This window comes from Cimex lectularius, unplaced genomic scaffold (assembly GCF_000648675.2).
Source record: "Cimex lectularius strain Harlan isolate CLEC.00 unplaced genomic scaffold, Clec_2.1 scaffold160, whole genome shotgun sequence".
NCBI classification, from domain to species: Eukaryota; Metazoa; Arthropoda; class Insecta; order Hemiptera; family Cimicidae; genus Cimex; species Cimex lectularius.
This window is the reverse complement of record NW_019392776.1, coordinates 1195124-1222840: the sequence shown is the minus strand read 5'-3', so window position 1 is coordinate 1222840 and position 27717 is coordinate 1195124. Positions and strand designations below refer to the sequence as shown.

The following is a 27717-nucleotide window of genomic DNA, read 5'->3' as shown; positions in this document are numbered from 1 at the left end:
TACTTAGATACCTAGACAGCAGCCTGACGTGTGGAATCCGCACACAAGACTAAGTCAACAACATAACATAAGACTTGGACAACTAATACGAAGAGGGACTGTGAGGTTCAGCCAAGTCATTCAAAATCCAGCGAATCCCTTCCAAAGAAAAATGTTCAGACAAATTGTTACTGTGTTATTAAAAAAAGAAGGACTTCAGTATTCATTACCTTAACCCATTCTGGTTTGGTTAAATGCTGTCGACCTTCCTCTCATCTAGTTTGAAATAAACCAATCCTTTTACAAACGGCAGTACTTTATGGAAGAAAATTTAAAATGTGATCCCGTCCTACCATATTTATACTGCTGACTGGCCTACACATCCCATACCATTATTATCACCGTATGGCTCCGCATGTCTTCTAACCTGAATTCAAGCAACCTCCAAGTCAAGCAATCGAACTTACTATCCGTTATAATCCTACAACCTTAAATACAATTCTTCATCCTGAGGCCATGACGCCTTAAAAGATGACTTCTTAGCCCTTTAATCCTTCATATTGAGCGTTAAAGTCGGTTTCTCTTAACCTATCCGGGTGTTATGCTTCTCCCGATCAAAAGTCCTCGGGCATATTATCAAAGCTTATCCGTCACCAACCTGATGGTCTGATATATTTAGTTCGTATTAAGTGCCACCGTTGTCCTGGTTTTTTAATAACCTCCGTATATCTATCATTCTTATGCTGGGAGAATAGAAAAATAAACATTTGTAATAGTATTAATACAATCTATAAATATTGGCCTGTGGCAAGATTTTTTTTAAGGCCTCTCGAAACCACCAAATTAACAGTGTACGCAAAATTGTTTGTACTCGTGGTCTTTTCTCTCCGGGAGATTAAAAATGCGATTATATTGATTATTGGCCTTGTGGTTCCGTTTGGCAACGATCACCGCTAGTGTTTTCGCCACTGGTTAGTGGATAGGAAAATGGTTTGACCTTTTGTCGCCTAATGTCCTTTTTTTATTCTATATCTCCAGTTTTATTTTAACTGTTTCTTGAACTTGACAAAACGTCGCGAACGTTTTAGGCGTTAAAGGGATTTCCATCCGTTTTGGTCCACTTTGCAATTATAATGTGATAAGAGTGTGCAAAGGAGTCCGAGGGGGGAGAAATGTGAGTGTCCGAGGAGCCGAGGTCTCTGCCCCTTCGGCTCATTGTTTCCTTTCTGACGGGGATCCCAGTCCACGGACTGGGTTCGATAATTCAAAATTCCTCAAGCACCGAAAGCTTTCGAACCTTACGAATCTTCAGATATGACGAAATCAAGACAAATCTGTTAGAAGTGGGTGAAAAGTTGGGGGCGATTATTCCGAGCCAAATTTGACAAAAACAAAACAGACTATACACGGATTTTGGGCACATCCTTCAAGTTTGCGATAAATCAGTAAACTAACATAGCGAAACATAGCACGATGTGATCAACGCTGATGTTAAAGTAAAAAAAAGACATTATGGATTTATTATGAGACAATTTTTTCCAAGTTTGCTATAAATCAGTAAACTAACATAGCAAAACATAGCACGATGTGATCAACGCTGATGTTAAAGTTAAAAAAAAGACATTATGGATTTATTATGAGACAATTTTTTCCAAGTTTGTTATAAATCAGTAAACTAACATAACAAAACATAACACGATGTGATCAACGCTGATGTTAAAGTAAACAAAAGACATTATGGATTTATTATGAGACAATTTTTTACAAGTTTGCTATAAATCAGTAAACTAACATAGCAAAACATAGCACGATGTGATCAACGCTGATGTTAAAGTAAAAAAAAAGACATTATGAGACAATTTTGTCCAAGTTTGCTATAAATCAGTAAACTAACATAACAAAACATAGCACGATGTGATCAACGCTGATGTTAAAGTTAAAAAAGTTATTATGAGGCAATTTTACGAAACATTTTTACCCACCGCACTCTGTGTGCTAGTATGATGTATGAGTCGTAAATATGTATGAGTAATCGTTATTTTAAGGATCTATGAAAAAAACTTTACATGCGAATGATTAGATGTGCAAGGTTGCTTTTGAAGTATGTTAGAAAATGTGTTTCCTTCGTTCTTTTCCACTGTTCGGTCTTTATCGCGATTAGATCGGCTGGCTGTAAGCGGCCGCCCCGCTATCACATAATCATAAGTAGTTTTCTTATCTTTAAGATTGCCGTTGGAGAAATCTTTTCTTTTTTCTAATTGCCAGAAACTCAATCCAACATGGGATTGGAGTAGCAATTGTTCCGGACGCCTTATCTCTGATATAATCTCTCGTATTTTCCCTATTTCGCCGCCTTTATTACGCAGCCAGCGTTTTTCTTCCCGCAAAAAAGCGGTGCAATCCAAGCCGGCTCGATGTGAAAAACGGGGTGCGGTCAGAATAAACCGTCTTGTTAATGGACGAATGTGAAACAACCATGAAGCTAATTACATCAAATGTTAATTTTTGTTATAACAATCAGTAAATAAAGATGATTGTAACGTAATAAGGTATACAAAAATATTAAAACACAAATAATCACATGGAACAGCGTGAGAGGTAAGGCGTAAAGAATTTTCTGGGTGCCTCAGGGTACAGAGGACGAGACGGTAACAAAGGTGTCAGGGATAGGGCCGTAGCACCTCCAAGACAAAACCCTTCTGTAAAAGTCCGAACTGCCATAAAAAGGATACATTCCCATATGGATAATGGAACAGTTGACAGGGAAAGGACTTAGTTAAGAAAGTCTTGCCTACTCTTATTTCAGACCTGCTGCATCAAGTCCATGGCTTCCTAATTGATTCCTAATATGAAACGAGTATTGCGAATTATAATTTTGCAAATATAGACCGAATTATAATACCAAAAAGCATGGGATATAATTAACGACTGCCGTCTCTGTTTGGTACACTCGTCCCACGGTTTTTCATGTGTAAACTGTCTTGATTAAGCTCTTACCAGCATCTGAGGGAAGAATACTTGCAGTTCAGGATTGTATGAGTTTCCTGGGATGAACATGACTAAGAACAAACTGATCGACAAGCCAAGGAGGGGTTCGCAGCAATAGTAAAACCAGAACCCTTACGTAAAAGTCCAAATTGCCGTAAAAACAAATCACTCGTCATAGGTATAATGGAACAAAACACAGGGAAAAGACTTCGTTACGAAAGTCTTGCCTACTGTTAATTCAGACCTGCTGCATCTATCTCAGGGCTTCCTAATTGATTCCTAATATGAAACGAACCTTGTGAAGTATAACTTTGCAAAGAAGAATCGAATTGTAATACCAAAAGCATGGGATAGAGGACTATTGTCTGCTGTCTCTATTTGGTAAACTTTTGCCAGGTTTTTCAGGTGAAAACCGTGATGATTGAGATCTTAACAGCATCTAACGTAAAATCACCTACAATTGGGACTGTCTGAGTGCCCTGGTAGGAATAAGAATAGGAGTAAGAACTAAGAACAAACTGTGTTCGGGTCCCATGGCGGGCAGGTTAGGAGACCTGAGCCAAGGAGGGATCCGCAGTTGTACTATAGCAACCAGAACCCTTGTGAAAAGTCCAAACTACCTAGAAAAGATCAAAGGCTACATAGAGGACCAACAGACAGGGGAAAGGTTTAGTTAAGGTGGTCTTGCTTAAACTTTAAACAGTAAAGAACTGCTGCATCATTTAATCCGAGGTGATAGTTGCCTAATTAAGCCTAAATGTACTTGAGTGTTGGATCCAAATTTTTTCGTTCTGTTAACGGATTCATTATCCATCATGCAACTGATATACCGTTTCCCTATACGTATGTCTGCATAGGTAGAAATTAGTTTAACACTTCTCTAAGTCGTACCTAATTCTAATTAGGTCTATTCTAATTCTGTTAAATTTCGAACTGCCATCAATAATCTTAAAAATCACATCTCGTGGAACAAGAGACAGTCGAAGGAATACAGCCCTGCTCCATCAAGTCCGATCAGAGCTGAAGGTCTGATAACCGACCATGCTGTCGAAGTTAAATGTACATTCCGTAGAACGTTTGCTCATCACATGGCATATCAAAACGATCCAAATTTATTTGACATCTCATTTCAAGACATTTCCAATTGTTTTCGTTTTGTAAAAGGATTTATTAACCTTAACATCAAAGAATTCACGCTAATGGATGATAACTTGCTACAAACATGGAGCATCAAGGTGAAATAAAAATGCAGGACTTAATAGGCCCATTGTGATGTATGCGGTGGGACATGCTTTATTACGTCTCACACTGACTTACCTAATTTTACGATACTATAAACGTTGGTTTTCACCTAGGACCTACCTTGTGTTCCCCTGGATTTTCTCCGTTTCGATTATGTTTAATATAATAGTGGATTCTGGTACCAAATTAATTTCAGCCTAAACCAGGGGATTTGGTAAACTAATTAACTATAAATCTATTTACTCAACGGCTAATTAATTTTAGGCCATTGTTTCCTTTACGTGAATTTAATTAATGTAACTGTAATTACGTCGGCCTATCAGCCTGCTACGAGTTTATATATTTTTTCGAGTTGTTTAAAGCTTGACTTTATGTATCGTTTGTCGTGTTTAATTTTTGAATTTTCTTAAAGCTTTTACTTTTATAATTTTTTCCGGTTTGTGCGACGATAGAAGAAGCTCATTGTTTAAAGGACCCCGGTCGATAGTTTGTTTCCTTGGCGGGATGATCGAACAAAAGAGGAGCCGAGAAAGAAAAATGCTTCGGTAGCCGTTGTTGGAAGAAGTTAGGCGCCTTACCATCGCGGTGACGAAGAAGGCTTTTGAATTAACCGTGACCTTTCCATGGCAAAGCGTGAAGAATTACATTAAAGGTTGATAGGATGGTCCGGCGTTTGAGCGGGTATCGAAGTCGCTCTCCGCTGTACTAATTTAAATTTAAATCCATAATTAAAGATAAATGGAGTTTTCCCTTGTTTTCTTTCCGCTTTGAAAAAAATCCTGTTTCAGAAGGGCGTCTTTTTCTGTGCCGGTTTCAAGCTACGGATAAGCTCGAGGGGCCGAGAGTCGGGTTTAAAGCGCCATTAACATTTTACGATTGAATTAATATTTCTTAATACGTTTTGGAAATGTCGGCGCTTTGGGAGTGACGTTTTATCTGTTTTGTTCAAGGTGACAATCTGCCGTTTTCTGGGTCGGAAGAGGAAGACGAGGAAGAAACGAGTTCCGTAGGGCTTTTAAAGCAACACCACATCCACGGAGGGACGACGCTGCATCCTCCGGAGAACAACAACAATTCCAGCCAACTGCCACCGGGCCAGGACAGCAAGGGCCAGGAAGACTCAGAGGACCAAGGTGAGAAGGGTATTCTCAGGCGAAGGAGCACCGTGCTTAAAAATTCCGATTTACAGGTTCGTTGGACGGAGACCCAGAAACGAGGGACTCCCAGACGGAAAACAAATCTCCCGAAGACGGCAACTCGGGCTCGAAACGACGGGGGCCCAGGACGACGATAAAAGCCAAGCAACTGGAAATCCTCAAAACCGCCTTCTCACAAACGCCCAAACCTACAAGACATATTAGGGAACAACTGGCCAAAGAAACGGGACTACCTATGAGGGTAATCCAGGTAAGACCTATCTCTGGTTTTTTTTATACAACGTTTGGAAAGAGTCCCTCTGTCGGTTTCTTCCCACATAATGATTGGTGATTAATAAAATACGAACCGCTCTATAGAACAATTTGTTTATTTAGACGTTTTGGTAGAAACATCCTCTGTCTTGGCATAATGTCTTCATTTTCTTCGACATCACTGGATCCCCCATCGGTCTTGACTAATTTTATAAATCGAATAATATTACATCTGCGCCATATTGTCAAAACACTAGTACTATATAGTGTATTGCTGAAGAATTATTCAAAGACACCAATGAGACTAGAAATAAGCTTTGATTTTTTTAAAAATAGGTTTGCGTGTTTTGAGACAAGTCTCTATGCCGTAACCTTAAAGAAACTTTTCATGCTCAGTCACTATATCACTTTCCATTTCAGTTTAACAAGGTGTTGATGTCTATATTAAGCCAACCTACAAACCCAAAGTGTTGCAGGGAAGTTATTGACGTGGTATGTAGAAGAGATTTTAAATTTCACAAAAACAGCCGATTTTTTGAACATTTAGACGTTTTGTAAAAATTAAATTTGAAATAATCACAAAAATGCCCTTGATGACATCTTGGAAATAGGCCTCTATATCATGAAACAAATCGATGAACTGTAAAACGGAGTTGGCGTTAGGCCCAAAATAAACAGTGAAAATGGCCTGTCACCGGTGTTTAAAGAGTCGATTTCTACTGTTTGATAAATTACTGCCGAGTGAAAAATTTATTTATCACCAGGCAATACATTTTTGCTTTATTAGTAATTGATGTTAAGCGTTCAAGGTTATATATTTTCATTATAACCAGTGGATTAAAATTGTCCTTTTTAACCAAGTTTGTTGACAGTGCGTTGCCACGCTTTTAACCCTGGCCAGAGACACCTTGAAACTCTGACCGACTAATCAGTTAGGAAATGTGAAATCGTCGCTCATCTCGGCCTGTTTATACTCCTGGAGGTGGTTTTTTTTTTGTCGGTCTCTCACCCTGCTCTTATCCCTGACCATAAAATCACTGATAGACTTTACCAGCATAGTCGAAACAGAACGAACGGAAACGACCAACATGTATGCTATAAAATATCATCATCCAAAGGTGTGGTCGGGTTGTTTTATCGGTGCCTCAGCCTACTTAAAACCCTGGCCCTAAACTTCTTAAATTGATAGATTATAACAGCGAGTAAGGCGAAACAGGATAAACGATAACGACCAACCTATTCGTATAGGATAGTTGCAATATTCATTACCTAAAATTTTTGGTGCCTCACCCTGCTTATAACCCTGACCAGAAATATGTCATATCACACCAGTGTGTATAGGCGAAACTGGGCAAACGGAAACGACCAAACCATACGATAAAAGTTACGATTACCGAAATACTCGTATGTGGTGGGTTTTATGCCGGTGTTTCACCCTGCTTATAACCCTGGCCAGAAATTCCTTAAATCACGGGTGGACCGTACCAGCGTGTATAGACGAAGAAGAGGAATGGAAATGACCAAACATTGTGACAAAAAAAATCATTATCTTTTTTTTCGTTGCCTCGCTCTTTTTAAAGTCCAGATCAGAGACATATTAAATCGCAGATAGACCTTACTAACGAGTATAAACGAAACAGGAAAAGACCGAACTATGTGATAGAAATTATCGTTACCAAAATACTCCCTGGCAATGGGCTTTTAGTCGCCTCATCCTACTTATAAGCCTGACATTTTTCAACCTCTGGTCCTCTCTTTCTACCCGCTAATTTCGTTTCCAAGTAGATTTCCATAAACCGTTGTTATCAATCACACGGCAGACTTCAAGAAGACATCTATCAAAAGCTCTTTTTGTTAAAGACCTGTTCACCGCCCATTACATTAAGATTTTACAAATTGTTGGCAGGTATGTCGTCCTCTCAGGTATAATTTGAAGACTTTTTTTAATGGTGCAGATATTGATCACGTCAAACAAGCGATATTGAATTTAGGAGAAATTGGTTTCACGGAGGGACCCTCGTCGTCGGGGAATGGGGCCATACACAAGAAAGGGTTTGAGGAGAAACTCGGAGACCTGGTTGGAAGGATGATAGATGCCATTTCCTCATCCTATTAACGCCTGATGAAAACAGGGGGGGAGGACAATTGTAAACCTTATTAACTCTACGTTTTACGCAGGGCCGGAGGCGTATTTAGCCAAGGAAATACGAATTACTGCCTCCTTCAGGCGCGAAACGACGTCCCCTTTTCTTTGTTTATACGTGGATGCCTGAGATTGGAAAAATAACACAAAAAATTCACATTAAATCCAACGCTATATTTCAACATGAGGTTCAGTTCATTTTATTTAATTTTTAAATATTTTCATTTCAATTATTTTCTTTTATGCTATCTTACCAAGATTTGATCCGATATAGCGGTGGGATGCTTTAGCAGGTTGATCAGGTCAAACCACAATAAAAAGACTTTCAATGTCTTATTGATTTTATTTCCGACCGGTTTCGACCCACTGGGTCATTCTCAAGGTCAGGATTTCATTATTTAAATCCATAAAATATAGCTCGGGCCGTAAAAGGTTGGATGGATAGTTTGACAGTCGTCGTCAGCCATTTTTTTAATCCAAACGGGAAAAAATGCCTCCTAGATTTGAATTCCTGGTCAGTAGCAAAATGTTACCTTCTAAGTTGTTTCCAATTATTCTAGATCGTAATGCTGCCTTGATTTAAAACACATTCTAACCACCAAACCACCAGGTTTTTTTTATCACACTATGAAACAGGTCACTAATTAATAAAATATAACTTTCATATGGTTTTTCGTTGGTGTCGTTTTGATCGAAAATGCTATCTAGATGTCACAACACATTCTAGCCGGCACATCCTCCAATAAAAACATGTCGATAGGCAGTAAAAATTGATGTCACTGATAAAAAGCCATTTTTCGCATTTGTTTTGTCGAGTAACAGTTTACTTGGAGTGTACATTTTAGGGAAATATTTTGCATCTCTGATGCAAGTAGTTTTTCACCGGTGCCTCCTAGATCGGAAATGGCGTCTAGAACTCACGACACATTCTTGTCGCCAAATCTAGATTAGCATTTTATATAACTACTATGCTACTGGGCTGAAATATTTGTCAAATTTTTAGGTCGAAAGTAAAGGTGCGACTTGAATTATGACTGTCATTCCATGAATCAACCATTAATAGCCGGTTTTGACAGTTTTAAACTGCGGCATTTTTAGATATCCCCTCGAATTGGTTGTGTCAAGAGAATTTTGTTAATGAAAGAATTGCTAAAATTTACTTAACAGATCATAAATTAATGCTATATAACCTTCCTAATTGTTTTTTGCCGGTACCTTCTAGATCGGACATGCCGTCTAGATCTCACGACACATTCTAGTCGGCACATCCTCTTCATACAAAAAATTCGATAGACGGTAAAAATGAATAGGCCACTATCGTGAAAAGACATTTTTACTGATTTTTAGTAAATTGTGGCTTGAGTATGGTATAGTAATTAAATATTTATAAATTATTTAGAATTTCGATATGTCTTGTGTGTACTTAACCGACAACCTTGAATTCACGCATTTTAAATTATATTTTTGCGGATTTTTCGCCTAAAAATGGGTCAGATTTGCAAAAAATGTCCTCTAGCCCGTTTTGTTCATATCCTTCAATGTTAACAGTGCTAAATATAAAATTGCGGATGATTTAAATCCCACTATCAAAAATGTTTCTGCCAAAACTATTTGGAGCCGAACTAATTGAAGGAGTCCAAAACTGAAGCTTTGGCCAAGTGAGTCGTTCGAGCCCACGCATAGAAGCCATTTCATGTATTTTGAGGGTCATTTTTTTACAATTTAAATAAATAAATTCACCCCTTTGTTTTTGTGCTTTAAACCGTCGTTTTTCCAAACATTTTGTCCGCTTGGACGCCTGCTCGGCGGTGAATCGGTTCGGAAAAATATTTACATAAAAAAATGAAATGAAACCTAATTGCATTTGTACTCGGAGCGCAACTTCGCCCGCGGGAACGCGCAAATTAAACGAGGAAAATACCACGGCAACAAGGATCGATCCCTTTTTCCGCCAAAAAAATAAGGGCTAAAATTGCAGCAATTCAGCGTCAAAGGCTGTCAAAAACAAGGACGGCCGAAGAGCAAAAGTGTTAATTTAACCGAGTGTTTTTAAACTCACCATCACATGTGATTTGCCTTGACAACAGCACCCTTTACCAGACGCAGAGCGATGTTTCTATTTTCATATACGCCCGTTTCCGGGGATTTGTAATTTTGAAAACTTGAATATAATGCCACCCTAGGATAGAACAATTGAAATCTACCATATTTCAAATCACTGGCGAGATTCCAGCGTCTCGAGGTAGGATGGATCGGTGAGGCACATGAGAAAGTACAACAACATAAAAATATAATCATTTTTAGGATTTCAAATTACAAAAATGTCTACTATTAAACTCTAATAATTACAACATAAGGATTTTCTGTTATTTCGTTTTTTATTGCAATCGGCGAAGCGTTGTCACGCGGACCCCACCCAACGTTGCACGATTCCCGTTCGACTCGAAAAACCCTGCTCGGAATTTCACTTACTTTCGACCCATTCGTAAATCACAAATGGCCCGACTTTCAAAACTATGGAACTTTTTTTCTCCATGAGGCCATCGACAGTTGGACGGATCAGACAAATCGAATTTTCTTTTAAAAATAAATTTAAGGCTAAGTAAAATGCCTTTTTTATAGTTACGACGCTTTTTCATACCTTAAAAGACATTTTATAAACTATCATAAACTTGGGTCGCTATTTTGGTTCGAATTATGGAAAGCAATCTATTTGCACAATGACAAAATTTTATTTAGAAAAACAAACAGTTTAAATTTTGTATAAAATCGAAACTATACATTAAGACAATTAAAATACACAATACTCAAAAATTATAAATTAGAATGCATAATTTCATAAATAAAACAATCCTAGATCTCCAGTTCAAAAAGCTATGGCATTTTCTTTTAAAATCATGGTTGTTTTTTGATTCGAACAATTATACTGATCGTTAACTAATAAAAATATTATTTTCCTTCCTTCCCAATATTATTTTTCACGTGTGCCTACTAGATCGGAAATGCCGTCGAGATATCACGAAACACCCTAGCCACCAAACCACCAAGTTGTTTAATATACTTTAATATCTACGTCCAATTTAAAAAAAAATTAAATAATACATTTGTTAAAGTTTAATTAATAGGTTGTAACTAATAAAATATAATTGTCCCAATAATATTTTTCCTCTGTGCCTGATAGATCGTGAATGAGACTAGGATCACACGACATCTAGCCTTCAATCTACAAGGTTGTTTATTATACTTTAATATATCGGTGCAATATAAATGAATAATAAATAAATGTGTTAACGTTTAATTAGCAGGTCATTGACTAATAAAATATGACCTTCCTAACATTATTTTTTACTTGTGCCTTAGATCTTAAACACCGTCTAGATCTCACAACCCATCGTTCTCTTCATAAATAATGTCGATGGTGAAAAGCAATTTCTGGTAGTTGTTTTGTCGAGTAACGGTGATAAAAATTTTAGGGAAAAATTTTGCTTCTGTTATGCGTGTTTGCCCAACTTTTTACACTGTAATCACTAATTAGCGATTTATAACCTTCTCAGTTGTATTTTTACCAGTGCTTTCTAGACATATCGACATGCTGTCTAGAAATTAGATCTTACTATACCGCAATAATACTAGATCTTACTGTTCTAGCCGCAAAGCCACCAGATTGTATATTGCACATTGATAATCGGTGCAATGTCAATGAATAATTAATTTATTGGTTAAAGTTTAATTGACAAGTCGCTAACTAATAAGATATAACCTTCCCAACATTATTTTTCATCTGTGCCTGCTATAATGGGAATGCAGTCTAGGTCTCACGACTCATTCTAGCCGCCTAATCACAAGTTTTTTATTACACTTTGATTGATAGGCCACCATGGTGAAAGGGACGTCTCGTATTTGTTTTGTCGAGGGAAGACATTAAAGTTTTTTTTTTGTATACTTGATAATTAAAATTTTAGGGAAATATATTTTTAACAAAATATAACCTCACCAATATTTTTTCACCTGTGCCTTGTAGATCGAAAACGCCGTCCGGATCTCGTAACATTCTAGCTGACACCACAAGATTAGAAGTTTAGAAAACTACTTTGCTACTGTGCTGCAATATTTATCCAAACATTCAGTGCAACTTGAATTATGACTGTTATTAAATAAATCAACCATTAACAGCCGGCTTTAACAGTTTTAAACTTCGGCATTTTTAGATATCTTCTGGAATTGGTTGTGTGATTAGAATTTTCATTCATTTTCTTTTTCTTCGCCCCTTTTGCCTCTTCGGGTATATTTAGAGGATATTTCCTATATTTACTCATAAGAAAGAATCCTAATATACAGCTTGTTTCGTGTTATTGTGACGTGCGTGCACGGTTTCTGTGTTGTTTTTTGATTTTTCCGAGATGGAAACCCGTGGGATAGCTGAATGCAACAAGCAACTCAACAGTTTTCTAAAACTAACGACTTTTAGGATAAATCCCACGGTTTTACGAATACTAATGATAATTAAGCTCCTTTAATAATTTTTGCCTCCACGTGGAAACTCGTTCGAACGGAAAGTCTTCAACGACGGACCGTCTGTTAAAAGGATCGTCGACTGGAAATTTCGTCCCATCTTTAGAATTAGTATTGATTGAAACTAAACATAAGGACAAAATTTGGGTTGAAACGTTTCCCGTGCCAGGACTGGCCTGATTCGCAACCGTTGGACCATTTCTCCAGACAACGTGCAATGTCGCTCCTTTCTACTCTGATGTCCGTCTCTCCAAAACGTTCCTCCTGATAGCAAATCAATAACAATTTTACCTCTTTTCATTTCTTTCAAAATCTTTAGTTTTATTTGAGTCTGCAAGGGATCGCAATCTGACCCCGGCCGATGAAGCAAGCAGGGTTTACGCAATTATGGAAAATACAATCGTAATATTTAGAATAATTTCTATAATAAAATAACAATCAAACGTCTTGCGTGTATTCGTTCTTGATGGAGAGGCGTTTTGGCTCGTGTTGGAAAGAAGAGTACAAAGATAATCATCATCGTCCTAATTACTTGTAAGGTATAGGTCGGATTGATTATTTTATCTGTTTTTACCAGTTTGATGAGATTAAACTGGCTTTTTAGTTGGTTAATAATTGATTCGGACAGCTGCGGTCGCTGATGGTGAGAGAAGAAATCGAAGTCTCTAATGCTGCTGAAAGACTTTAGAAATTTCAGCATGGCTTTCTTACGTCATGTAATTGATCGGCACTTTCCCAACTGTAATGCGTTTACTGGATGTCGGTGGAACATTCCGCCGGGCGGGGCGAGTGCTTCTGATGACGGCGAGGCGGCCCTCGTCTGTGGACGCCGTTCGAAATGGGAGAAGCAACCGCGAGATAACATGGCTCTTGTCTACCAACATCACGAACAGGCCACCCTCTCATTAGAACGTGGTCCATCGCACGAACTCCTTCATCATTAAACCCGGCTCCCACTCGGCCGGCTATCTACGGATGGGTTTCGGGAGATCCAACGTTTCTGATTAGGCGGACTTTTCTCGCGTTTACCCGTCATCCGGAATTCCTTCGGGTCTCGGACCGTTCTCCACTTCCTCGATCTTTTACACAATTTATTGAACCTTCCTTTCGACAGCTTACCTTTTTTTATTACCTATAAACGATGGGCTGCACGTGTGTCGGACGTATTGATCTCGCTCCCCCGCAGTCGGTTTCTGGCCGTTAACGGTGAATATTAATGTTGCGACATTCTTTTCAACCAGTCGCGGCCGAACGATACCTCCGTCCAGAATTCAAAATTAAATCAACCGCCTTCTAAGGTGTTAAGAAATTCTCGACCTACTTAATATGATCGATATCTACTTAATAATTTTAAAGGAAGACGGAATGCAATTAACAAAGATCCACAGCTCTGTGAGTTGAAAGAACATCCTTCCAAATCCCATTTACAGGTCTCCCATATACAGGGTGTCAACCATATTATACTATATACCTAGTTTCCCCAAAAATTCAACTTGAACAAAAGCAAAAAAATATAAACATGTTCTCCTTTTAAATTGTAAGCTCTTCTTTCAAACATGGCTGTTAGAAAATGAAAATGGACGACTCACCTACGGATCTGCATAAATTATTTTATGATTAATATGTTAACGTGTGACCAGGCGGCATATAGATATCTAATCACTGATCTGATCGGTGTCGATTGTCATACATGATGTGTTTATCCCGTGCTGTTATGCGAGCAAGGAATCGCTCGTTTTTTGACGTTTGAACCTGAAAAAGACCACTTGATCACTAGACCTGGTGAAATTCATTTTCATATAAGTTCCAAGGATCGAGCTTTTTACTTTTTGGCTTGATCGTTACTATCTAAAAATTGTCAAAAAGGGAATATTTAGCTCGAGAGTCAATAATTCTCCCTCTGTCTTTCTTTGTCTCTCTCTCTTTTTACCTCTCTCTCTCTCCATTTCTTTCTTTTTGTTTCTCTCTTTTTTCATTCTCTCTATATCTACCTCTCTCTTTATATAATTTCTCACCTTCTTCTTTCTCTCTCTCTCTCTTTCTTTTTCTCTTTCTCTGACTGTCTTTTCTTAGCTCTCTTTTCTCTTTCATTCTCTATCTCACTTTCTCTTCCTTTTATCTCTCTCTATCTTTCTCTCTCGCGCGCTCTCTCTCTCTTTATATCTTTTTCTTCCTTTCTCTCTCTCTCCATGTTTGTCTTTCTTTCTTTTGCTGTGTTATTTCTCTCTTCCACTTTCTCTTTTTTCTATTTCTCTATTTCACGTTCTCTTTCTTTCTACCTTTCTCCATTTTTCTCATTCTCTTTTTTGCTTTCGTTTTCTCTCTCATCTTTCTCTCTTTCTCGCTGTCTTCTCTCTTTCGCTCTCATTCTCTTTCTATCTCTCTATTTTTCTCTTTTTCGAACTCTTTCTTTTTCTATCTCTTTATTACTCTTTTTCTATATTTTCTCTCTCTCTCTCTCTCTCTCTCTCTCTCTCTCTCTCTCTCTCTGGCTTTTTTCGCTGTCGGTCTCTCCATCAATATCATTTACTTTCTCGCGCCCTTAAATTTTCTGTCTATCAATTTATCGACCAATCTCACTAATATTTTTCTCTCTATCCCCTCTCTTTCTCTTTTTATCGGTCACTATCTCTCTCTTTCTTTCTTGTTTCAGTTCGCTCTCCCTCCCTTTCTCTCTCTATCTTTCTTTCTCTCTATTTATCTATCAGTATCATTTACCTTCTCGCGCTCTTTCATTTTTTGTCTCTCATCTCGTTTACTTTCTCTCGCGCTTGCACTTTCTATCTAATAATCTATCGACCAATCTTATTTATTCTCTCTCTCTCTCTCTCTCTTTCATTTTTTCTCTATCTATCTATGAATATCATTTGTTTCTTCTGCCTCTTTCACTTTCTATATATCAATCTTTCGACCAATCTTATTTATTCTCTCTCTCTCTCTCTTTCATTTTTATTCTATATATCTATGAATATCATTTATTTTCTCTGCCTCTTTCACTTTCTATCTATCAATCTATCGACCAATCTTATTTATCCAATCTTATTTATTTTTTTTCTCCGGCCCCCCACCGATAGAATTTTCCAGTCTAGTGCAGACATATGCATTTGCTGTCTCGACCAATTACCTCTTGCCTACTACCTCCTACTTCCTATTTGTTTATTTTGTTTGTGCGACTTCAGATTAAATTAGCCACGGAAAAGAAAATCGATTAAATATTCTATCGATTGGGGATGTGGGTGTGGGTGACGGTGTTGAAATGATTCTCATTCGATATCAAGTTAAGCAAATAGTATGTACTTTCCGAAAAGAAATAAAAACTTGACTATGGGACTTTTTTTAAAATTAACTTACCAAGCTTGTACATTGCATACGCAACACATCTTATCACTTCGTCCTGGTGTCAGTTCATCTTTATTTTTAAATTATTGCTCCTACGGTGAATATATTTAATAATTTTATTAAATTGGTTGATAATTACATTTTCATTCACGTGAAGGAGTCCCCAGCCTATTTTCTTTCACCTTGACCTGTATAATTTCTTTACATTTTATCGTGTATTTTCTTCCCCTTTCGAATATGTTCATGTTTTGAAATGATTTTTACTTTCAGAATTTCCGACAAATCCGTCCGTTTTGACTCTCTTATTCTTTTTCTGTCGGCTTCCATTCGGTTTAATTCTCATTGCCGAGGTGACATCTGTGCGGACATCTGGACTTTTTCCTTCCAAACCGCTTACTTTAGTGACGTAGTACTTCACAACTTAGAATAATTTTCCATTTAAGTTGACCAAGCGTACATGCACTTTTACCACTTTTTCTCGTTTTGTTTACATTAAAAATTATCCATACCAAAGTGATTAGGGTAACGATAATCTTGACTTGTATTGTTATTGTGTTAAATAAACATAAAATTCTACTTATGGGAAGGATATTTGGATTTTTTTAAATTTAAAACTTATTTAACGGACAGGAAGTCCCCTTGCAGTGTGGACGGTAGTAAAAGTCTTCACCCTGATAATACACGATCTTCTTTTCTTCCTAATGTGACTTGAGAACTTAAATTAAGCCTTGTTTCTCCCCATTCTCACCAAAACTTTGAATGAAAAATGGCAGGAAATCTCTATCTTTACTTCAGCATTATTATTATTTAGCAGCATTATAGCGGTTTGCCTAGGAAATTCGATCTTTTTTGAGCTAAAATATTATATGAATTCTAGCTAAAATTCCTCGGATAAGATTTTATTCTTAGTACAATACTAATACTATCCAGGTATATGAATAACAAGATGTCTTGCAAGTTTAAACAAAAAGGGCCTAAACGCGCTGGTAAAATAGCGGGCTGCCTGAATTATTTACCAATAAGAGAAACGTGTTAGGAATTAGTCGAGAAATGGAGTGGATTAGTTTAAAGACATATGATGGAGTGTTAACGAGAAGAGGAAAGTCTATATCCGTGTTGAGACGCAAATAATAAAAGTGTGTCTCATTTATGTGTGAGATGGAGCGTGGTTGTGTTAATTAGGGAGATGCGAGTGGATGAGGGGTGGGCGGAAGTCTGTGACCGAGCTATATGTTTGTGACAGTGACACGTTGGACAGCAACCAACTCATTTATGTCACACATCCACAACAAACAGATTGACTAATTCATACACAACATTCTCGGCATGATGGCTCATCGATTCCCCGGGCCCGTCTCCGCCGTCGCCGGCTCATCTCGCGTCTTGTATTATTTCGGTACTTTATTTAAATATTGGCAGAGGTTACGGGCGCCTATTTTCGTTTAGAGTTGTTTGATACGGTCAAGGAAACGATACTTCAAAGATCGGGGACGCTGTACGCCCAGCAGCTTTACACCGTGTAGCGTTAACAATCAAATTATTATTGACTAAATAAAATATTTCATATAAATCACAATATTTTTGTTACTTTTTCATCAAGGGAATAGGCCATGGAAGAAAGATGTTTATCTTAAAAAAATCTCAAGATGTTTCGGCTCTCTTGGAGCCATTTTCATTGGTTGGCCAAGTTATAACAAGGGAGAAGAAAAACAATAATCCAACTAGTGCAAAATATAGGATGTGTCAAAACGTGTGTGACATTTCGACCACACATTTCGGGTTGTCTCTTCTCGCTGGTTTGGTCAGGGTCATAAGCAGGGCGAGGAAAGACAACACATCCACTGCATAATATAGGATGTGTCAAATCGTGCCTGAAAAATCGACCACACACATCGGGTTATCTCTTCTCGCTGGTTTGGTCAGGGTCATAAGCAGGGCGAGGAAAGACAACACATCCACTGCATAATATAGGATGTGTCAAAACGTGTCTGAAATATCGACCACACATTTCTGGTTATCTCTTCTCGCTGGTTTGGTCAGGGTCATAAGCAGGGTGAGGAAAGACAACACATCCACTGTATAATATAGGATGTGTCCAAACGTGTCTGAAATATCGACCACAGATTTCTGGTTATCTCTTCTCGCTGGGTTTGTTCTGGTTATAAGCACGTCAAGGAAAGACTGCATACCCACTGTATAATGTAGGCTATGTTAAAACAAGTCTGACATATCGACTGTATTTCCCTGGATTTTGTAATTTGAACCTGCAATCTGATCCGATCTTCCATTCTTCAGCCAATTCAGTAGTTAGTTAGGTTTATAAACATGGCGAGGAAAATCAACATACCAGGTTGTAATACAGGATGTAATCTTTGCAACGATCTTGACATCTGCGGCGTGATTAGCCTGCAAATTGGTCCGATCTTCCATTCTTCAGCGATTGGCGAGGGTTATAAGCAGGGCGAGGTGAAATAACCAACCGCTCTATAATATGGGATGTGTTCACTCCTTGACATCTACTGGAAGATTATCCTGCAATTTGGTCTGATTTTCCATTCTTCAACTATCTTCCGTGATTGGTCTGAGTTATAAGAAGGGCGAGGAGAAACAAAAAACCACTATATAATATAGAATGTGGCCCCTTATGAAGCCTAGCTGGTTGGTGAATTTGCTCTTTTGGTCCGATCTTCCATTCTTTAATCATCTTCGGTGGTTGGTCAGGGTTATAAGCAGGGCGAGGAAAACGGACACAAGCTCTAAATAGTATAGAATATTTCAACACGTGTCTGACATACGGTCCAAATTACGTGAGCTTTTGTATTTTGGTCAACGTTTCCTTTGCTGGTTTCGTCTGTCAGACGGGTTTCGGCATTTCACCATCTTCACTGTTCGGTCAGAATTATAAGCAGGGCGAGAAAAGCTAAAAGCCAAGCACTGTATAATGTAGGATGTACCAAAAAACATACTGACCAAACTGTTGTTCGTTACCCATCATTTGCTGGTGCCTGCCCGCCTTCGCTATTATAGGTCAAGGTTATAAGCAGAGCGACGAAAGACAACACATCCACTGTATAACATAGGATAAGTCAAAACGTAAACTACCTTAAATTTTGTAATTTGGTCGAATTATTTTTGGGTGTCCCTATTCACGCTGTTTTGCCCTGTGAGACTCGTTTCGGCTTCTTACCTTCTTCGGCGGTTGGTCAGAGTTAAGTAGGGCGAGGAAAAATAACACAAGCCGTACATAATATAGTTTATGTCAAAATGTGTCTACCATATTGACCAAACCACAGAAGATTTTGTAATTTGAACCTGCAATTTAGTACGAACTTCCATTCTTCAGCCTTCTTCAGCGGTTGGTCAGGGGTGTTTAAGCAGGGCTAGGAAAAGCAATACAAGCTCTAAATAATATAGGATACGTCCATGCGTTTCTTACATATTCGACCAAACTCCCCTAGATTTTGTAATTTGAACCTGCAATTTGGTACGATCTTCCTTTATTCATTCATTCATCAGTGGTTTGTCAGAGCTATCATGATAACCCTGGCCAATTGCTGAAGATGGCTCAGGAATGGAAAATCGGACATATTACAAATTCATCACTTCGCAGACCACAAGAAGAGGGACATAAAAAATCTGATTGATCAGGGTTATAGACAACCTGTTTTAACAATTTTCTTTGTTAAAACAAAAATTTTCCGGGGTCCTTCAATCGTATCATGTGTGCTTTAACGTTTATTACTTTTCACGACCGATTGTTGAGCTTACCTTTTTTGAGCTTTCCACTGAACGTTCAATGTACACTTTGAATATTGGCATCGAAAACGATTAATTTTTTCCCTTTGGCAAAGACTCGGAAAGAAAATAAAACTTTCATTTTCCTTTTTTACACCATCCCTGCGTTCGTAATTAAATTGTAAATTGACTCCTGCGTTGTCTTGGTTTTCACTCGGCTTTAACGTTTTCAATACTTTCGCATTTGAAGTGTTTTATGCGTTTCCGTGGCCTGTCAACCGGCAACGGTCGAACGCCTTCGTGGCTACTGACATGTTTGTTCGATAGGGCAGACTCGTTCGACCAATTAGTACGTCAAATCGGACGTGCGATCGTCACTTGCACGATATACCCGTTGGCACTTTCAACCTCAGGTGGAAAAAAATGAGAGCGAAAATGCCATTCAATTTATGAAATTTTCTTAATAATGTGTTGGTATTTTAGACTTTCTAATTATGAAATGCCGTTAAATTGTAATTCTGAAGATTTATCATTTTGAGAAAATGGCCCAGGATGAGTTCAAGAGCTAACTTGCAGCTTGGCCGTCTGAACTTTCGACATTTTGTTCAAATGTTTACTTTTGACCTTGTCTCACCCAATATTGAATATGTGGAAAAGATGAAACAGCGGGGTTAAACGGACCGAAATATTTGGATCAGAGTTATTTTCCAGGATGAAATTATTCATTTTGTTAGTAAATAGTTGAGCGTTTTATTCTATTCGGTGTCTTGTCGAGAATCAGCGTCCTCTTCGACCTGAGAAAGTTTGTTTTTGGTTTTTTTCAGCGAGGGAGATGGTTCAATTTAGAGCTTTGTTTTGTTCGGAAAACAGAAGAAATCCGCCGGAATGACTGACACTTCCAGTAAAAGGGCCGGGAGCAGGACGCAAGACATCGGTATTAATCACCCCCTTACCCTCCCCTGAGCCATGAGAAAATAAGTTCAACCCTTCGTAATTAACCTGTCAGTCGTCAACCGCCCTTAGGAGACTTTCCCCGTTTTCCCTCGTAAACTTGGAAATTTCGGACAGACCGTCGAGTCACGGATAGAGAGAGTTGAGGTGGTCGATGGCGATGGGGGGTAAACTCGGTTCAACATAAGAATTTCCAGGAGCCTCCCCCACCTCCTTTCTAGCATAATCCCCTCCTCCCATCCCCCTTTTATCTCCCTTTCTCCGTCACCCTTCCCCCACACCCGTCCACCCGATAATAAGAAACCCAAGATCCGCCCATGGGATTTTTATGGTCTTCTACCGCGCTTCGAATACCTTTTTTTACTCCTGAAATTTATTTATTTCTGCCATGAGTCTCTCATTACATTTCCACGAAAGTTACTAATACTCAGACATACATTTTTTAACTAAGTATTTCCATGGCAGTTGATTGTTTAAAAAAGCCAACCAAGAGGTCACATCCTGTATTTATATAGTCGTTTATTGTTTTTCCTCGCCCTGCTTATAACCCCGACCAATAGCTGAAGATGGCTGGAGAAAGAAAATCGGACCAATTTGCAATTTCATAACCCCGCAGACATCAAGAAAAGGCCACTTCCTATATCATACAGTGGTTTGCTGTTTATCCTCGCCCTGCTTATTTCCCTGACCGTTTTAACAAAATTTCTTATGAATTAATTGCTCGATGGGCCACAGATTTACTTTCTTATCATAGTACGGTTTCTCACACTTCAAACCCCACCCTGGAGCCACAGAACATAAGGTCTTCGTAAAATAAGAAGAATAGAAAATGCAGGAAACTCCTTCAAAGTTTTGAAAAGGAAGGATTTTTCAAAATGGGGAATCAGAAGGCCAAGAAAGCTGGCTGGCTGTAAAATGCTACAAATACACACACAATAGTTGCGCAAATTTTTTAAAATATATTTTTGTAGGCTTCTGAACCCCTGTACAGTTGCCAGTAGATCATTGGTGCTGTTCCATAATTACGACAATTTTTGTGGTTTTCGAATAAAATCATCATCAGGCCCTAGACGCCGAATGTGCTATTACGCTTCCACTAAACTAAGCTGAAAAAATTCCTTTTGAAAAAAAAAATAAAAAAAACAATTCAGATTAGTTTTAGGAAGCCTATAAAACCCTTAAATAGGTAAAAACCCTAAAACGGAAGCTGGAAGGCGAAAAGCTTGATATAAATAATCTATATATTTATGAAAGCTGGACAGAAAAATTGTTTTTGTAAAAAAAAATCTGATTCACTTTAGGTTAAAAAAAAGGCTTTTTATTTATTTATTTTTTAAAACGAAGATTCGCAACAGTAGGGGTCAAATCAACCTACCGATGTTTTTAAAAAAGACAACAACACATTTTTAAGTGTCGGATTCGAATGCAGCGCGACTGGATTCGAACCCGGGACCTTTACCTTACAGTGATGAGCGCCTTGTGGACGCCTAAACCGTTGTGACCACCGACGTCCACTTAAAGCTATTAACTACGAATTTTTATAGCAAACAAAAAAATTGAAATTTTTAAGCTGGTTTACCCGGGAGCAATTTTTTTTCTCTGTCCTATTGTTCCCATTAAAAAATCATAGCTTATCCGAATTTTATCCAAATTTATCCTTTATAATCCGTTGGAAAGCCGGATTGATCGTCTTTCAGCCTGTGTCAACAATATTGAAATTTTACACTATTATAGGTAAGAATAATAAGGATAAAATGAACAAAAACATCTAAAGTATTTTTATCTCAGGTTTTAGTTTATTTACTTAGTTCATAAGGATCTAAACCACTGTAAAGTGTCCATTACCTCGGTGGAGTCGTTTCAATGTTATCACCATTTTTGCGATTTTCGGAAAAAAATTCCATGGCGAATTCGCAACGCAGAAATATTTAGTATCAAATATTTTTTTGATTTTCTTTAAAATTTTATTTAGGAGTTTTCCCGGGTTAAAAAATGAATATCAACTTCGTTACTCAGATCGGTCGCTATTTCAAAATTGCCTCCGCTGAATTGCCAATTGGCATCTTCGATATTGAAATACATAATTTGTGACCGACAGTCGCAGCGAGGTTGGTTAAAAAAATGTTTAACGAGAAAAAAAGTTGATATTCGTTTTTTAACCTCGAAAAAATCCTGAATTCGACATTTTGGGAAAATGAAAAAAAGTCTTTTCCCATCGAAATTTTACCGTCCATTTTTTTGTGTGCCAAAATCACAAAAATGGAGATAACTTTAAAAGGACGCCACCGATCCACCGGAAACTTCGCGCGAGTTGAGCACCCGATAAACTTCATGAATCGGCATAAATCGAGACTGTAAATAAATTAGAACCGGGGATATAAAATAAAACTTTCAAGGAGTTTTTGTTGATTTCATCTTTATTTTTCTCATTTCAATTGTCATAAAATCGAAAATAATTTGACATGGGTCGAAAGAAGAACAATCTAATTTTACAACGGTCCTCATTACCTTGAATTCAGATTAAAAAAATTGACACCGATTAATCCAGCTTAAAATTGTATATTTTTTGTTTGTGATGAAAATTCGTATTTAAGATTTTTAAAAACTTAAAAAAGAGGGAAAATTCGAACGGTTGTTGGTTGAGATGGAGAGTTGGTGTCCGAGAGGATCGAAGTCACGATAGCTCAAGGGGTAGAGTAGCGGTGCATTTAGCCGAAGGTCGTGGGTTCGAATCCCGGTCGTGGCACTGACTTTTTTATCTCACCAAGACGTTACGTAGAAAGAATAATTAATTGATTGAAAGAAGTAGCATGGTCAATTGACCACGAAAATGTATATGGAAAAGTTTAAAAAAAATTTTTTTAAACCTAATTTATTGAAAGTGTCTACTTACTTTTGCAAATTTTTATTTGTTTAGCCTAATTTAATACGTTCCTACATGTATTTTCTTATCCTAGATAAAAAACAAAAAACAAATTATTGACTGATATATTATAACCTGCAACTTTCCTTGATATAGTGTGATTTGGAAAGGAGAAATGGTTAAAAAAATAATGATAAAATTGATCAATTTTGAAAACTTTGTGGAGAAAGTATGAATTTTACTGACTATTAACTTTAGTTAGCTTCAACTTATTGCGGCTTGGGGGGGGGGGGCTTTAATGCCAAGCATTCTCCAAAATACTGATAGTCTGAGTGGATTTCTTCAAGGCGTGTGATTAAATAACCCCCGATTATGACCGTATTTTGCAGCTTATTGAAATGAAACCCGGCGTTAATTATGAAATAAAGTGGTACAGAATGGGAATTTGAGAATTTATAATCCGAGCTTTAGTGGGGACAATTAACACTGCTTTCGTCTATTGTCTGTAAAGTCAAGCATTTTTTTATATGTTCAAAGGGGTAAAATTATGTATGACATGTTTTCGCACCTCGTATATTATAGAGTGGCCTGTTTATAACACGATCGACTTTTGGAGAAAGCGAAGTACCGAATTTTTTTTTTTTTGATACCAGGTACTGGAGGAGTTCCCTCCTGAGCACTGCAGCTGAGCTGTACAGCTTATTGTACTTTATCCCTGGCTCCGTATTTTGGGGGAGGGCTCGCCCCCATTGTACTGGTGTTCTTATATCGAAGAAACTCATTTTTGAAGGGGGTTGGGACCAAATTCAGGGTAGCTGAAATCCGATCCCGCCCCTTCCATTGATGAGTGCCGTGTCAATTTCTTTCAATTGCGGCCACCGGTCCCCGTAGGCGTCAGAAAAAGTCCAGAGGCGACGGTGGGGATCGAACCCACGACCGCGGGATTTATACCGATATCGTGATCGATACCGTGTCTGACATTCCGACCAAAGTACGGTTTGTATTTTGGTCTTCACATTCGGTTTGGTGTCAGACACGACCTCAATAACAGCCTACATCATTATATAGGTGTTGTTGTTTTTCCTCATTCTCTTTATAACCCTGGCCAATCGCTGAAGATGGCCGAAGAATAGAAGATGAGACCGCAAGTTAATCACCCCGCAGGCCTTATTAAAAGGCCACATACTGCATTATATACCGGGTTGTTATTTCTCCTCGCCCTGCTTATGAGCCGGAGCGCTCCAACGAAGACAGGCAGACCAAAATGATCGGTAAAGACCAAATTATCAAATCTAGGGCAGTTTGGTCAATACGAAATGGTTAGGGTCCCTAACCATCCCTAACCATCACTATGACAGTCACGTTTTGGGACGTTCTATATTATACAGTTCGGATTTTTTACTCCCTCATCCTGCTTATAACCCTGGCCGACAACTGAAGATGCCGAAATGAATAGGCCGAACAAAATGATCATCAAAGATTTCTAATAGTTAATCGAAGATTAAAAATAACATTCATAGCAGGAGATAATAATTTGTTATAATTGGAAATAAAACTGCTGATTATTTCATCTATTGAAAAATGATTTTGATGTAAAGTTAAAACAAAAGCTGCCTACGTGAGTTGTTGATTGTTTTTTGTTTACAAACCGTCACATTTTAAAAGGAAGTTGATTTAAAAGTGCAATTAGTGAAGTTTGCGTTCATGGGGAAAATCCTTCGCTGGTCAATTTGACTAAGGAAAAGGTTTTCCAACAACTGGCCTTTGATGTTAAAACAATTAGATATATAAAAAAAAAACTTAGATCTCACGGAAGAGAGAAAATTTCCGAAAACTCCGCGGGACGAGATAGTCCTTAGGAAGAATAGAGGGAGGGGTGCGATAAGTTAATTGAGAAGGAGGAAGTGCCGTAGATGCGGGGGCGGCGGTTGCCGGGGGCGGCAGAAGAAATAAATGCGGTCGAATATCGTAGAATTGTATAGGCCTTGAGTACGTCGCCATTTTGCTTTCGGGGGTTCCAGGACCGGGGGCAGAAAACTGGGGTGCCGAGAAGGGGGTGGGGTTAAATCAATATTGCTCAGAGCACACTCTTTCTTCTCTCGCTCTTTCGCACTCTCTCACTCTCTCTCACTCTCTCACTCTCTCTGTCTCTCTCTTTCCAACGGAGTCAACAGGGGTTTTACTTCGAGCAGAGCTCGGCAAAAAAAAATTAATGTAAAAAAATTCGAGATGTCTTTTATATCACGTCTTTGAGGAGTTCCTCCTAGAAGCCATCACCTAGGGCGTCTTTGCCAATCCCTAGTTGTTTTCACGCGTTTCCTTTGTTCAATTAATTTTAACATTGAATAAATAGAACACAGTATCCTTAGAAAGGAATAATTATGTCCTAGGGGTTAAAAATAGCCCAGGTTCCTTTTATTGCATCCATCATAAGTGATAAATTGCTCCTATTCGTTGTTCATTAGTTGATTGTCTTTCTGTCGGTTAATTGATTTGGACAAATAAATAACGAACTGTATAACACCCTTCAATATAGCAAAAATAGAACTACCCTAGATTTTGTAATTTGCTCGTTTGTCTTTTTACGTTATTTTGGCATGTCAGACGTTTTTCAGCATTTTACCATCTTCATTGGTTGGTCAGAGTTATAAGAAGGGGGAAGAAATTCAACAATCCCACTACTTTATAATACAGGACGTGCCAAAAACGTGTCTGTCTTATCGACCAAACTACTCTATTTTTTAGTTTTCTCGTTTGTGTATTTACGTTGTTTTGGTGTCAGACGTTTTTCGGCATTTTGCCATCTTCATTACCTGGTCAGAGTTATAAGCAGGGCGAAGAATAACCCACCACTGTATAATATAGGATGTACGTAAACTTGACATCGACCGAACCCATACTTTGTAATTTGGTCGTTACAGATCATTTTTCTCAGCCTCATCTTCTCTTCTTTTGTATATCAGAAGAATTTTGGCATTTATTCCTCTTTAGTGATTTCCCTAATCGTTTTCACGAATTTTCTTTGTTAGAATAAATTAAATAAATAGAACACAGTATCCTTAGAAATGAAGAATTTCAAGTCCTGGAGTTAAAACTACCATTGGTTCATTTTTTGCCATTTTCAGGGGTCGGTCAGGTTTAAACAGGACGAGGACAGACAACAATCCTACCAAGTATAATATAGGATGTACGTAAACTTGACATCCACCAATCCCAGACTTTGGAATTTGGTGGTTACCGATCATTTTTTTTCAGGCTCATCTTCTGCTCTTTGGTCCATCAGAAGAATTTTGCCATTTCGACATCTTCACTGCGTCTCTGTAAAATGAGGCGTCTTTCATGAGATCAAAGTGTTTGTGTAAAATTAAAATATGGCACCTCCTATATTGCACAGTGGTGGTTTTTTGTCTTTCCTCGACCTGCTTATATCCTTGACCGACCTCTGAAAATGGCGAAATGCCGAAAATGTCAGACCAACACATCGGGGATATCGAAGAAAAAATAAAAATTAAAGGGGAACTTTCTCTTGAAAAATTATTGAACAATAATTGCCAAATTTGCGATAACTATGCTAATATTTTTTTATTGTTTATACTTAAATATTTTAATAGAATCTTGTTAATCTGTGGCAAAACAAGCATTAATGAAATGTAAGCAGGAGTAAAGTAAATTAAAATGTTTATATATACAGTTTTTAATTTCATGTCTTAGATTTCCTGACTACAACATTTTTTTTAACTTAAATTACCTTTTCATAAAGAATGAAACTTGTCCAGTGAAATTCCGAGCTTTAGAAGTGGTTCAAATAATTTTTTCAAAGTTGGAAATCATGCATTTTGATGAAATTCCAACTCTCACTCAATGCATAGAAAAAGTAAAATCATCGAAAAGGCTACTTGAATAATATCAAACCTTCCTAATATTCTCATCATCTTCAAGTGGTTTTTTTCTTCAAAAAGTACCTTAAAATGTATTAATAACTGTCACGTGTAAACTGTAAATTTTATGATTATCGGAAATACTTTATTTGTCATGTTTTTCTTTTGATTTAAGAGTTATTCAAGGAACAAAATGAAGTTTAGTAGAAATTCAGTTTAACAAAAAAGTTAAAAAAAATTTGGTTCCCGCAAAAACTGGTCGCTACCCACTTAAAAACATTTTTCTTTCTGACTCAACATTACGAAAAAGCTCATGTACACCCGGACATGTCTCCTTGATTCTTGGTTCGTTCTATTAAGCTTGTGGAATGGTCGGAAATATGTTAATGGATGTGTCGAGGAGGTGGGCGTAAAGAATCACATGTGAAATAGACCGATTCACACTCTTGTTCAATTAATGCATGGAAAACCTTGTGGCGGACGAAACGGCAATTAGGCATTTGTAAAAGCTCCGGGACAAAATTCAAGTCTGTTTATGACGGCTCGCCCTACAAATCGTCGGTGTATTTCGTTTTACAATTTTTCTGTCGTTTCACTTCAATTACCCAATAAAAGTCCATAAAAGGCTTCTTTTCCACGCCTTTCCAAGTCATGATCTCTCACCCAGGTTTCCATTAG

General features: G+C 37.9%; 1 protein-coding gene across 6 annotated transcripts in view; it reads left to right on the top strand.

Annotated features, from left to right (window-relative positions):
• The window catches only part of LOC106673128 (LIM/homeobox protein Lhx5), a 301938-nt gene that overhangs the window by 106169 nt on the left and 168052 nt on the right, over positions 1-27717 (top strand). For all 6 annotated transcript variants that reach the window (XM_014405128.1, XM_024227615.1, XM_024227614.1 and 3 more), the window contains exons 4-5: positions 5160-5342; positions 5399-5616. In XM_014405128.1, coding sequence (XP_014260614.1) covers positions 5160-5342; positions 5399-5616 — 401 coding nt within the window. The remainder of the gene's footprint in view (positions 1-5159; positions 5343-5398; positions 5617-27717) is intronic.